A 15,217-nucleotide genomic window follows, 5' to 3' on the forward strand; every position below is an offset into this window, starting at 1 on the left:
ATGGATCATAATAATGCTGCTAATGCCAATATGAAAAATCCGAATGGGAATGAGCAACCTAGAAGAGTGCTTGGCTCTTACACTGCTCCTAATGCAGACCTTTATGAAAAAAGTATTGTGGTGCCTCCTATAGCTGCAAATAACTTTGAACTGAAGCCACAGCTAGTTACTCTTGTGCAACAGAATTGTCAATATCATGGACTCCCTCAGAAAGATCCAAATCATTTTATTTCTGATTTTCTGCAGATTTGTGACACTGTAAAGACTAATGGAGTGATTCCTGAGGTATACAAACTCATGCTCTTCCCATTTGCTGTGAAGGATAGAGCAAAACTGTGGTTAGATTCTCAACCCAAGGAGAGTCTGGATACTTGGGACAAGGTTGTCATTGGATTTTTGACTAAATTTTTCTCACCTCAAAAGCTTACTAAGCTAAGGGTGGAGGTTCAGACTTTCAGATAGAAGGATGGTGAGACCCTTTATGAAGCTTGGGAGAGATTCAAGCTACTGACTAGGAAATGCCCTCCAGACATATTTTCTAGATGGACTCAGCTGGATATTTTTTATGAGGGCTTATGTGAAATGTCCAAGATGTGCTTAGATAATTCTGCAGGTGGTTCTTTGCACATGAAGAAGATACCAGAGGAGACTATTGAGCTTATTGAGTTGGTTGCTAACAACCAATACTTATATTCTTCAACAGAAATCCTTTGCACTCTGAGACCTTTCAGAAGAGAGGCGTGTTGGAAGTGGAAGCTGTTAATGCTCTTCTTACTCAGAACAAGCTTATGTCTCAGCAAATAAATTTACTTACTCAACAGTTGAGTGGAATGCAAGTTTCAGCTGTCAACACTCAGAATGCACCTCAAGAGGTCCCTTATGACATGACAGGTAATTTTATGCCAAATGAGAATTATAATTATGCTCAATCTTCTATTGAACATGTCAATTACATGGGGAATGCTCCTAGAAACCCCAATAATAATTCCTATTCTAAGACCTACAATCAGGAGGTGAAGAAATCACCCAAATTTTAGGTGGAGAGAGCAACCTCAGAGGCCACAAAATTTTAATTATAATTCTCAGGGTGGTTTCCAACAGAATAATTTTAATAACCACCAGTTTCAGTCATCTCAGCAAGCAACATCTCAGCCCCAGCAGAACAATGATTTGGAAACAATATTAGCAAGTTTTAGACAGGAAACTAGAGCATCAATTAAGAACTTGGAGATTTAGATGGGTCAATTAGCCACAAAAGTTAATGAAATTGATCAGAGAATGACTAATAGCCTTCTTGGTAACACAATTCCAAATCCAAGAGAGGAGTGCAAGGCTATCACCTTGATAAGTGGACAAGTGGCACGTATGGAAGCACAAGTTAATGAGGAGCCAGTTGAAAAAGAAGCTCCAGAGGAGAAGAAGGAAGACGTAGAGCACGTCCCTCCAAAGTGTGCGGACAACCCATTCCTAGACTCTCTTGACATTTATCCTACATTGCCAAAGGCTCCTGAGTACAAGCCTAAAATGCCATATCCTCACAGACTTCAAAAGGAGACCAAGGACAAGCAGTTTTCAAAGTTCTTGGAAGTCTTTAGAAAGTTGCAAATCAATATTCCTTTTGCTGAGGTTTTGGAGCAAATGCCTCTCTATGTCAAATTCATGAAGGAGTTGTTGTCAAAGAAGAAGCCTTTAAAGGGAGATGAGATAGTGGTCCTAACTAAGGAATGTAGTGCCATAATTCAGAATAACTTGCCAAGGAAGATGTCGGACCCAGGGAGCTTTCAAATCCCATATACCATTGGGAGCACCACCTTTGAGAAAGTATTATGTGATTTGGGAGCAAGTATCAATTTAATGCCCTTGTCTGTGATGAAGAAGTTGCAAATCCAAGAGTCACAACCCACAAGGATAGCATTACAGATGACAAACAAATCTATAAAGCCTGCATATGGATTGGTGGAGAATGTCTTGGTCAAAGTGGGTAAGTTCTTCCTCCCAGCAGATTTTGTGATTCTTGACACGGGAAAGGATGAGAATGCCTTTATAATCCTAGGAAGACCATTCCTAACCACTGGGAGAGCTCTAATTGATGTGGAAGAAGGTGAATTAGTGCTTAGAGTGCATAATGAGCAACTGGTTTTTAATGTCTTCAAAGATATACATTCAGCAGGTGAAGAAGAGAGGTGCATGCAGACTGAGCTTATTGATCCAAACCTTCAAGAACCCCCTGATGACGGACAGCAGAATCTGCAGCTCAAACCTCCTTTGGTGACAATCAATAAAATTTCTCCTGATATCAAACCTAAGTTTGGTGTCAGGAATGCATCATTCACCAAGGAGGAGGTTCCCAAAAAGAAGAAAATACCCAGGGGATGGAGAAACAAGAAGATCCCCACTGAAGGTTTCTCCCCAGGAATGAAGGTGGTGTTGACTAGCAATCCAGTGAGGACTTATACAGTAAACAGAATCCTCTCTCTGGAGCATATTGAGCTACTTTATGGAGACACAGGAAAGAAGTTCAAGGTGAGGGATGAAGAACTGAGCCCCTATGATCCTCCTCCTTAGAGGAGCTGACCGTCAAGCTAGTGACGGTAAAGAAGCGCTTGTCGGGAGGCAACCCGATGCTTTCATATCCTTAGTTTAATTTCCGTTTCTTTGATTTTATTATTTATTTGAATTTCATTGAGTTTCTACTGTTTTTTCTTTGTTTTACGTGTATTTTGATCATGCAGAAAAAAAAACAAAACAGAAACAGGCTCCTAAATACAGAATTTTGAACACTCGGGAGGATATTGATTCAGATTTAGGTGATGCCTAACTTGAAAATTTCAAATCAAGCGCCACATACTACACGCAGAGAAGAATTTTGCACTGGAGGGTCTGCGCCTAATTTGAAAATTTTCAAGTTAGACGCCGCATATTACGCACAAGGGAACAATTCTCTTTGAAGGGTCTGCGCCTAACTTGAGAATTTTCAAATTAGACGCAAGCTGTGAAGACACACCTCAAGTTAGGCGCAACCGAATTCAAGTTAGGCGCAGCAGGTGTTTGAACACTCGGGAGGCTTCAAGTAAGGCGCAGCGAAAGAAAGTGTGCCTCACGTTAGGCGCATCACAACTTGGAGTTAGGCGCAGCCTAACTACCCCAGCCCCTTTCCCTTTTCACCCCACCTTATTACCCTCAATACTTCCAACCACAATTAGCCTATTCCTGCACCAAATCTTATTTAATTCCGTCCCACCCCTCAACTCAATCACCAGATCCTTTCCTTTTTTCCATGCTCCATCCATACCCCTCCACCCCTACTCTCTCTCTCTCTCTCTCTCTCTCTCTCTATATATATATATATATATATATATATATATATATAAATTAAAAATAAAAATAAAGAAAAAAACATAGATATATATTTTAATTATTTTAATCTCTCTTGTTCTTTTATCTTTTTATTCTTCTTTTGTAATAATATTTATTTTTTTCTTCTATATGTATTTTTATGTTCCTCCCTGTTTTCAGATTTTTTTTGCTTGAGGACAAGCAATCTTTTAAGTTTGGTGTTGTCGCTTCGCTTTTGGCTTTTCTGTTTATTTTAATAGCACCAAAGGGAGGCAAAAACGGAGGAGAACAACCTGAAGAATGAGACGGCCACTAGGATAACTGAGGTGGTTGAGTTCCTTTCATTCTATATTTCCTTCCGTTCTTATTATGTTATATTCCTGTTTTCTGCTGTTTTACTTGAATGTCTGCATGATCCTTTGTTATTTCAATTCCTAGGTTCTAGTTTATTTTGCTATTTTTATTCTGTTATTTGTTTTTAATTCTGAAAAGTGCCTCATGTATTGCTCACTGAGCTTGAATCCAAAAGAAAAAGAAGTGATGTATTGTATGAGAAATTGAGTTTATATTAAAGATTAGTCTTATTTACTTAAATGTGGTGGTGTTATCTGTGATTTTGAATGCATGATATGAATAGTGCATATTTGAATTTGAATAAAAGGATGTTGATGCATGAGGAACAAAAATTTAGAGAACTATTACAAATTCTCTGAATTAAACAAAAGCTTAATCCTTGAAGCAAAAGAAACAGCAAAAAGAAAAGCAAGGTCCAAGGATCTGAGTATCAATGGCTAGAAAGGTCAAATATGATTAAAAGCTCAAAGAGTTATTTTCCTAGCCATATGCTTGTGGTGTAATTGTGTCAAGTAATCATTGAGACAGAGCACTAAGAGTCGACATCAAGTGCATTTAACAGAGTATGCCAAAGGTTTTGAGCACCACTGTATGGGAGTAGCTGAAAGAAAAATCAGAACTTAAAGAGAGTTCCCCAATTAAGTGCTTGTGGTGTTTTTGTGTCAAGTGAAACTTGGGATAAAACATTTAAAGTCACGGGTAGGCTCAAGGTGCAAAGCACCAAAGAAAAGAGAATTAAAGAGAATTTGTTGCATTCAAAGATTAAACTGAAGAATAAAGGATTAGAGAATTCATAATATTATCCGGATTCTAATTCCGAATGACAGTGACATCCTTCTGATTCAAAGGAGAGTGAGATGCTAAAACTATTCAAGATTGTATTGTAAACCCCACTTCAAGAACAGACATGAGCTTAATTAAACTCTCACTCTCATGCAAATTCACATCCTAAGCCTATGTTAGTTTTGGTTGCTTGAGGACAAGTGGTAGCACAAATTGCGAATCACACTTTTCACAACTCGTACCACTAACCAGCAAGTGCACTAGGTCGTCCAAGTAATACCTTACGTGAGTAAGGGTCGAATCCCACAGAGATTGTTGGTTTGAAGCAATCTATGGTTATCTTGTAAATCTTAGTCAGGAAGTCAATTATGTTTATCAGTTGAATTATGAATAACCAGTAGAGCATAAATTAAAAGTTACTTGTTGTGTAGTAATGGAGAATATGTTGGAGTTTTGGAGATGCTTTGTCTTTTGAATCTCTGCTTTCCTCTGTCTTCTGATTCACGCACGCACGTCCTCCTATGGCAAGCTGTGTGTTGGTGGATCACCGTTGTCAATGGCTACCTTCCATCCTTCCAGTGAAAACTACGCTCACGCGCTCTGTCACAGCACGGCTAATCACCGGTTGGTTCTCGATCCGGTTGGAATAGGATTTACTATCCTTTTGCATCTGTCACTAACGCCCAGCCTTCAGGAGTTTGAAGCTCGTCACAGTCATTCAATCCTTGAATCCTACTCGGAATGCCACAGACAAGGCTTAGACTTTCCGGATTCTCATGAATGCCGCCATCAGTTCTAGCTTATACCACGGAGATTCTGATTAAAGAATCTAAGAGACACTCATTCAATCGGATATAGAACGGAGGTGGTTGTCAGGCACACGTTCGTGGGTTGAGGAAGGTGATGAATGTCACAGATCATCACCTTCATCACAGTTAAGCGCGAATGAACATCTTAGATAGGAACAAGCGTGTTTGAATGGAAAACAGAAATACTTGCATTAATTCATTGAGACACAGCAGAGCTCCTCACCCCCAACAATGGGGTTTAGAGACTCATGCCGTCAGAGAATACAAAGTTTAGATCTGAAATGTCATGAGATACAAAATAAGTCTCTAAAAGTTGTTTAAATACTAAACTAGTAGCCTAGGGTTACAAAATATGAGTGGACTATGATGGATGATGCAGAGATCCACTTCTGGGGCCCACTTGGTGTGCTGGGGCCCACTTGGTGTGTGCTGGGGCTGAGACTTTAAGCAATCCACGTGCAGAGGCCATTTGTGGAGTTGAACGCCAGTTTTTGTGCCAGTTTGGGCGTTCAACTCCAGTTTTTGATCCTTTTCTGGCGCTGGACGCCAGAATTGGGCAGAAGGCTGGCGTTGAACGCCAGTTTACGTCGTCAATTCTTGTACAAAGTATGGAATATTATATATTGCTGGAAAGCCCTGGATGTCTACTTTCCAACGCAATTGGAAGCATGCCATTTCGAGTTCTGTAGCTCCAGAAAATCCACTTTGAGTGCAGGGAGGTCAGAATCCAATAGCATCAGCAGTCCTTTTTCAGCCTGAATCAGATTTTTGCTCAGCTCCTTCAATTTCAGCCAGAAAAATACCTGAAATTACAGAAAAACACACAACTCATAGTAAAGTCCAGAAATATGAATTTTTCCTAAAAACTACTAGAAATAGACTAAAAACTAACTAAAACATACTCAAAACTATATGAAATTATCCCCAAAAAGCGTATAAAATATCCGCTCATCAACAAGCAACAATTCAAGTTTGGTGTTGTGATGCGTGAGCATCTTTCCTATCTTTTCCTAGTGAATTTGCATTCAATTTGTTGAGTTTAATCAAGAATTAATTATCTTTTAACCACTATGGATGCTACTTTGAGTCGTGTACAATTCTGTTTATTTTAGGTAGCATTCGACTGGATTTGATGGAGTTTTTGCAGAAAAGAGAAGGCGAATGATGTTGTCAACCATGACCTCTCTGTGCTCAAACCTAAATAACTCGAGCTATAGAGGTCTAATGGACATGTTCCTAGTGGCGTTGGAAAGATAACTTCTAGAGCTTTCCAACGATGTATAATAGTTCATACTTCTTCTCCAACCATACTGCCAAGGCTGTGCCTAACTTGAGAAATCTCAAATTAGGCGCAAGATATCAACAAGCACGCACAAGGAGTAGGTTGCATTTCAAGTTAGGCGCAACCTATCTTCAAGTAAGGCACAACACTCAACATTCCACGCCACTCCTCACTGCAACCTTTGAGTTAGGCGCAGCCCATTCTCAAGTTAGGCGTGAGTTATTAATGAATCACATGTTGCCCACGCCTATGCACAAACCATGCGAGATCTTCTATTTATTCTGACTAAACTTTAATTTTTATTTTAAAATAGGAAAAGATATTATTTAGTTTTAGAAATTATATTTTACATTAATTAGGATTAGATATAAAAGGGAAAAGAATTAGCCCTTCGGGCTCTTCTCGGCTCTTCTACCTCATTCCGCAATTTACAGTTTACATGAATCCTAGTTTTTCTCTCTGAACCACGAGCAACTAAACCTCCACTGTTAAGGATAGGAGCTCTGTCTATTGTATGGATTGATACTATTATTTTTCTATTTTAATTCATGTACTAATTTATATTTCAAGAATTGTTTTCATTCTTTACCTTATGAATTTGGGTAGAACGGAAGTATGACCCTTTTTCTAATTGAGTTCTTGTATAACTTGGAAAAGCTCTTTACTTGAACAACAGCTTGAAAACATATTCTCCTAAATTTCTAATTATCTGGACTTAACGAGATACGTGACATATAATCCTCTTATATTTGGGTAATTAGGATTTTTGTGGCATATAAACTATAATTAAACTTCACTCTCTAATACGAATTAAGTGACCAAGGAATTGGCGGTTGATGAATTTTAGAGGAGACTAAAAAGGTCTAAGCCATTAGGGTTTAGTCACATATAGTTTGTCATGAATTAAATCTTACATGATTAAAATAATTAGTAAGAAAAGTCAATCTGAAAAATAGATAACTCTAAAGGCTTAACTGTTTCTCTATATATTATTCACAACTTGTTTACTGCTTGCTTTCTAATATTCTAAATTTACTGTTAATGCTTTTGAACACTCAAACACTCTTTTCTGTTTGTCTAACTAAGTAAATCACTTAACCGTTGTTGCTTAATCCATCAATCCTCGTGAGATCGACCCTCACTCACTTGAGGTATTACTTGATACGACCCGGTACACTTGTCAGTTAGTTTGTGAGTTGTAAATTCCGCACCAGGAGGCGCATCGGGCTGAGAGGCAGAGGGGGAGGAGTGTCGGACTGAACGGTAGTGTGAGTGGTGGAAGAGGAGGACAGTTGGGATGGAATATAGACATACTGTGACGGTATGTTGGAAGGAAGTTACGTTGCTTAATCCTAATAATTCAAATTTAAAAATTAATTATTCTAATTAAGTGAAAATATGATTTTATAATTAATTTAAAATTAATTAAGTTTTTAGGTTGTTGTCTACGTTGTTTAGTTTTTGTATTCTCTCCTATGCTTTCTGTACTTAATAATAGCTATTGCAAGTGTGTGGGCAAAACAAAGAACAATTTACTTTTCGGACAAACAAGCTATACTTAATATGTAATTGTATGTTGCTCTGCAAAGGAAGCTAAGTGGCCGGGGAAAACCCAACCCATAGCAAAAATAAACCATAGCGTACAAGAACGAATAGTCTCTATGACAAGAAACCCATTTAACCCTAAAAATCTCCGGAGCTTCAATTGGTTCATATATATATATATATACACAGGTACAACGAAACAAAATATTCAACTAGTCCAATTCGAAAGGCTTTATTAAATCACAATAATTTTGTAAATTAGAAAACAAAATATATACTGCATATATAGCTAGAGCTATGGCTATGAGGCCAAGAACACCAACTTTCCGTACACACCAATCTGTTCGTCGTATCTATGAGACTTTGCAGCCCAAATCAGAAACGAAAGAAACACCGGAAGCTTTCCTTCTCCATGTTTATCTTCCAGGTCCGTGTATATATATATATATATATAACCAATACTAGACATACATAAAATATCAGTCATTAAATTAATTATTAATATAAAATATATAATAAATATTTGGCTTGATCTTCAAACTTTTTTTAAATATTTTGGTTCTTAACAAATTTTTATATTCCAAAAATTTTTAAAAATTACTTTTGTAAGACAGATTGATCTCTATATTATTTTAAAGAAAGATTAATTTATCTTAAAATATATTTTTTGATACTTAATTATTTTATAATAAAACTTATTAAAAATTTATTTGTCTAACATATATATTAAAAATTTAATTGAAAACAATAGAAAAACCAATTTATCTGACAAAAATAATTTTTAAAAATTTTTAGAGAATAAAAATTAATTAGAGACCCAAGCATTCAATCTAAAATTCTTTAGGATTTAATTTAGGTATTTATTTTAAAATATACATTAAAATACAATATACTAATTAAAAATAACCTAAGTTATTTTAACTTTTAATCTAACCTAAATTTTGTTAATCTAATTAAGTAATCATGATGTAACTTTTTTTAAGTTATTATAAAAATTATTAAAAAAAGTTTAATTTTCAAATTTTTTTAAATTATATATTTGTTAATAAATTTCAATCACAAAATAAAAAATCTCAAAAGACAAAAAAATATATTCAAAAGCTAAGGCACAAAAAATTTAAAATTTTCAAATTTTTTTCTTTCTTGCTTTCTTAAATTTTTTTAAAAAAATCTTCATTGTTCTAAGAGAGAATTATTATGAAAGTATTTTGAGAATTTTAAATTTTATGTGTCTTTGATGTTTTGTATTTGTTCTTTTATAGATTTTTTTATTTAGTGGTTGGAATTAATTAATAGATATGTGATTTAAAAAAAATTATAAAATAAAACTTTTCTAGTAATTTTTATAATTTGTAAAAAGGTTATATCATAGTTCTTTAATTAGGTTAATAAAATTTAAGTTAGATTAAGAATTTAACCATAATAAGTCACTCTATTTTATCCAATAATAATAAGATATATCACAAAAAAATAATTTATCCTTTATTTTAGAGATAGTTGAATAGAATTTATCATTAAACAACGTATAAATATATAGATACATAATAATTAATTTATTGTGTACCCATAACATTTTTGTTAAACAATTACCAGCAACACAAGAAAAATTACATGTAACAAGATTATTATCTTTATTCTGACGCTCTTGCATGCTCAGGTTATACAAAAGAACGCATTAAAATTACATTCGTGGGGTCTTCAAGAAAGGTGAAGGTTTCAGGAGAAAGACCAATTCAAGGCAATAAATGGAGCAGATTTGAGCAGACATATCCTGTTCCTGAGAATTGTAACCCAGAGGCACTTGAAGCCAAGTTTGAAGTTGGCACTCTCGTTCTTACGATGCCAAAGAACTTATCGGTTCCACAAGAGGCGCTTAACACACCACAAGGAAAAACAAGGCCCACTCCTAATAAAGCTGAAGATGCAAAATTGGAAGAACCATTAATGGGAAACAAGAAGCCACAGAAGGGTACTGAGGAAGCCACGTCATCATCATCCTCCTATAGACCTATTGAGAGCCCAAAGCTTGAAAATGAGAGTAGGTTAAAAGCGTTGTTCCCTCCATCAGAAGCCAATAGGGTTCAAGACCAAATTATTAAAAGACCGCCACTATCAGGTAATAAGCTTAGACCCCCTTTTATTTTTTTTCTAGTAAAAAAAAGTTTAAGACAAAATATTTATTAATTCTTTTTAAATTTAATAAAAGTCTTTACTATTCATCCGATTTTATGCTAGTATTGTGCACGAAAAAATTCAGAATATATAACAAAATTATATGTTTTTAGTAATAAAAATAAAAAGTATATTGCTTAACTGTAAAAAATACATATAACACATTTCTTATATAATTTTCATTATTTATTAAATTTAACCCATACTAAAACAAAAATTAAGTCTAGTCACTATAATGATTTGGACATGCTCGCTTTTTCCATTTATCTTACAGTCTTATAAAATCTCTTGATGGCTGGGTTTGAGTCAAAACCAAACCTAACAATTAGAATTGAATCCCAAACAGATGAGAAGCCTTCAAAGCGTCAAAAGGAGGACGAGGCAAAGGCGACACTAACAGCGGTTGCAAGAGATTCATCGCCGGCCGAAAAGCGTGAAGATGAAGCTAGGCTCAAGACAAGACTAGCAGCTGTGAGAAAGCAATTAGAGGAAAAAGAAGAAGATGAAAGGCTCCAAAAGAAGGAAAAAGAGGTTAACGAAGAATATGGGAAGACTTCTGAGCCAAGAAAGGTAATTTCGAATGATGATGATGTGGGAAAGGGTGTGTTAAAAGAGAAAGAAATCAGGATGAGAAAAGTGTCACCAAAGTTAGGTACTGGTGAAGTGTCTGCTCAAACGGCGGCTTCAGATAAGAGCAAACAGGATATGATTGATACTGTTGGGAATGGAATCAGAGAACTTGTTGCTTCTGCTTCTCTTGTTGTCACAAGAATCAAAGAAGGGAAATGGAATGAGGAAGAGAAAGATTTAGTGGTAAATATGGCTGCTGCTGTTGCGGTTATTGCTGGATTGGGAGCTTATGTGTCTTATAGGTTTGTCTCATCCTAGACAACCTAAATTTAGTTCTACTTAACAGAAATTGTATATTATGTAATAATATCACTTGTGTTTATTATCACGGCCTATAAAAAAAAATAGTCCTCTTATACCTTCAAGCTTTTTTAGTTTTTAGCAAATAAGTTCAAACAAGTTAATTTTAATAATCCAACAAAATTCACTTACATAACACATAACACACACGTAAAATTACGATATTCCTTCTCCAATGTTTGTATCTCGCGTTCCTCCCCATCCTCCTCCTTCTTCTCATTTTTCTTTGCGTTCCTTCTCTTTTTTCTTCTCGTTCCTTCTTTTTTTTTCTTTGTGTGTTTTATTTTCTTTGTCATTCTTTTTGTTACTGCTGTTGTTGTTGTATTTTTTTCCTCCTCCTATTTCTATTGATTTTGCAACATTATGTATTTTTTTCTTTGTTTAATTTTTCCTCCAAAGAAAAAATTATGAGAAAATAAAATAAGAAGCAGACGATGAGGAGGAGGAAGAGAAAGAATTTTGAATTATGCAAAATTTATCAGTATAAATACACCGAAAATTCTTAACAATATACATAAATGTCTTAGTTTTACACCGAAATTTGCTACAAATATACAAAAATATTTTCTTTAATGTTGTATTTTTTTCTTTTTTTTTTCTTATTTCTTTCTTTCTTTTAGTTGAATGAATGTAGGTTCATCCTCTTTAAAATAATTTTGTAGCATTATATGTTTCTTCTTCTTCTTTGTTTAATTTTTTTTGTTTTTATTCTTGTTAAGAGAGTAAAACAAGAAGAAATTTTAGAAGGTAAAACAAGAAGAAAAAGATGAATAAAAAAAAGATAATGATGATAATGATGATGATGATGATGAATCACAAATCCTAGTGGGTAAGGTAAGAAATCACTAAATCCTTGTGGTTAGTTAAATTTGATAAACCCTAGAGTTTAATTTTGGTACAATGCATGAATCTAGATTGAATGTATGTTTATTAGAGTTAAGTTGGTGATTTGGAGTGCTTGATATGGATCTTGTGTGGCTGAACTTAAAAGCTTGTGAGGATCGGAAGAGGTCAGTTTTGGTGGTTTTGAGCTTGAAGAAAAATCGGCTAAGGTATGGTTTAAGTTTTTGGTGTGGAATTTAAAGTCCACAAACTAACTGACAAGTGCACTGTGTCGTATCAAGTAATATCTTAGGTGAGTGAGGGTCAATCCCACGAGGATTGATGGACCAAACAACAATGGTTGATTGATTCACTTAGTTAGATAAGCAAAAAATGGTGTTTGAGGTCATAATTGCATAAAACAGTAATTCAGAGAATTAAGAAAGTAAGCAATAAGCGGGTTGTGAAATATATGAGAAAACTGTTGAGGTTTAGAGTTGTTTATCTTTCGGATTTCTATTTCTTACCAACTATTTTAATCATGCAAGATTCAATTCATGGCAAACTATATGTGACTAAACCCTAATTTCTTAGCAATTTATTAGTCTCTTCTAACCTAGTTAATCGCTAATTCCTTGGTCACTTAATTTCAATTAAAGGTTTAAGTCCAATTCTAGTTTATGTACCACAAAAATCCTAATTACCCAAATATAAGAGGATTATATGTCACGTATCCCATTAATTCCAGATAATTAGTGATTTAGGAGAAATTATTTTCAAGCTATTGTTCAAGTAAATTGCTTTTCCAAGGTTCACAAGAATTCAAATAGAATAAGGGTTATTCTTCCGATCTACCCAAATCCGTAAGATGAAGAACGAAAATAAATTCTTAAAATTGAAATCAATATATACATGAATTAAAATAGAAGAGTAATAGTATTAATCCATAGAATAAACAGAGCTCCTAACCTTAACAATGGAGGTTTAATTGCTCATGGTTCAAAGAGAAAATTAGGATTCAGAAAAATTGTAAACTGTAGAATGAGGTGCGAAAAAGAGAAGCGAGCTGAATCATTTCCCTTTTATATCTAATCCTAATTCATGTAAAATATATTTTCTAAAACTAAATAATATCTTTTTTTATTGTAAAATAAAATAAAGCTTAATCAAAATTAATTAAGAGATCTCGTGCTGGCTCGTTGAGGCGTGGGGACCACTTCAAGTTGCTGAACCTGGCCCAGCTTGGGCCAAGTTTGGCGCCACTCCACCCGTGTAATTATTGTGGCTTTCCTTGCTCTTGGCACCAAACTTGGAGAATCCCAAGTTTGGCGCCACCATGCTAGAAATGAAGATGGACGCCTTGTGATGATCATGGCGCCAAACTTGGTGGCGTTTGGCGTCATGATTCCAGAACAAAAGTATAAACTATTATATATCGTTGGAAAGCTCTGGAAGTTATCTTTTCAATCCCACTGAGATTGCATCAATTGGACCTTCATAGCTCAAGTTATCCTTGTTGGAGTGCGAGGAGATCAGGGTTGACAGCATCATCCACTTTCTTCCTTTTCTCCTACAGAAATTCTGTCAAATCCGTCCGAATGCTACCTGAAATAAACCAAATTTCACACAAATCAAAGTAGAATTAATAGTGGCTTAAAATACTTAAATCATGATTAAACTTAACAAATTCAAATGCAAATTAACTAGAAAAAGATAAGAAAGATGCTCACGCATCAGTTTTATTTAAATACCATGTAATGTGACATGAAATCCTATGTTAGGTGCCCCTAGGAGTAAGATTGAATTGTATGATTGGATGGAATTAAACTGTTGAAATGGATGAAGTGTTAAATTTGACTTTGATTTGGTGATTAGTTGTTATGAGTTGTGGGAACGTGGTATGAGTCTGTTGATAGAAATTGATGAATTGAGATGTGAGTACTTATATGAGAATATGGTATGAATTGATGACTAAAAATTTGAATTTTTAAATTATTGAGTTGATTGAATTAGTGAACTTTGGGTCGGAGGCCATGAAAGGTAAGATTGGTAATAAGTGTGATGGAGTGAAATAATGAGAACTTGATATGGATCTTGATTGAGTTGGAAATCATTAAATTGATTGTTGATGAAAAGTGAATTTGATGATTTTGTAAATGGAAATTGTTGAATGAATTGATAAATTGAAAACTTAATAGTTAGGTGTTGAAGGGTTGAGGAGTATTTGATAATGTATATGAATGATTAGGACTGAAGTTTAGTATGGTTGGTTTGGTTTGAATTGAGAGTTTTGAAAACAAGAGGATTTTGGTAAAAGCCTATTTTTAACTAACTTAAGGGTCATAATTTAGTTTTCGGACCCTTAAATTTTGTGAAACTGGTTTCAAACGAAAGTTGGGTCTGTAAAGTTTACGACATTTGAAGAACGGAAGAAAATGATTTTTAGCAAAAAAGTTATGCGCGTTTGAAGTTTTGTGTAAAAACTGCATTTTCTAGACTTATCAGCATTTTGGAAAAACTCGCATTTGTGCGTACGCGGGAATGTCATGCATACGCGAGTCTATGGCTTTTCCCATTACTCTCGCGTATGCGGAGGGCATGCGTACGCGAAAATGACAATTTTTGAAATCTCGCGTACACGGAGGTGGCTCACGTGCGCGACATGTGAAAATTTTACATCTTGCGTACGCAAGGGGTGGCAAGTGTTAAATGAGACCGAAAGTGAATTGTAGAGCTATAGTTAGATTGGGACTTGGATACCTTAGAGAGCTTTACCAAATTTGTGGTTTATTTGAATCTTAAGTTTAAATCTGAGTGTCGAAGTTCTAGGATTGCCTCTGCCTTTTTTTCGGAACCTTTTATATTAACTATGTGGGCACCTTTACCATGCTGAGAACCCCCGTTCTCATTCCATACACCTATTATTGTTTTTCTATGCAGGACGCGAGCACTGTACCGAGCATTCTGAAGACTCTCAAAAGCGAAGAATTATCTTGGGACTCGGTGTTTGTATTCTGTTTATGTTTATATGTGTAATAGATTCTCCCCCTTGATGTATTTTGTATTTTGTCCACCCCTAGAGGTTGACTTAGAGAAATAGGAAATGTTTCTCTTTTGGTTTATTCTTGAGTTATATATATATATATATATATATATATATATTCTAGTCGACCTTTACTTCGTA

The 15,217-nt window shown here is 35.0% G+C and overlaps 1 protein-coding gene and 1 non-coding gene across 2 annotated transcripts; one reads left to right on the plus strand and one right to left on the minus strand.

Annotated features, from left to right (window-relative positions):
* Positions 1-429: 429 nt before the first annotated feature.
* On the minus strand, positions 430-538 carry LOC112774020 (small nucleolar RNA R71). Its single transcript, XR_003188534.1, has one exon. It is a non-coding gene; the product is annotated as a small nucleolar RNA R71 (small nucleolar RNA).
* Positions 539-8,152: 7,614 nt separating this feature from the next.
* Positions 8,153-11,276, plus strand: LOC112773037 (uncharacterized). The gene is made up of 3 exons (XM_025818078.3): positions 8,153-8,536; positions 9,767-10,225; positions 10,628-11,276. Exons 1-3 carry the CDS (start codon positions 8,407-8,409, stop codon positions 11,167-11,169), a joined length of 1,131 nt encoding a protein of 376 aa, XP_025673863.1. The 5' UTR covers positions 8,153-8,406; the 3' UTR covers positions 11,170-11,276.
* The last annotated feature ends 3,941 nt before the right edge of the window (positions 11,277-15,217 follow it).

This window comes from Arachis hypogaea, chromosome 18, assembly GCF_003086295.3.
Source record: "Arachis hypogaea cultivar Tifrunner chromosome 18, arahy.Tifrunner.gnm2.J5K5, whole genome shotgun sequence".
Classification (NCBI taxonomy): Eukaryota; Viridiplantae; Streptophyta; class Magnoliopsida; order Fabales; family Fabaceae; genus Arachis; species Arachis hypogaea.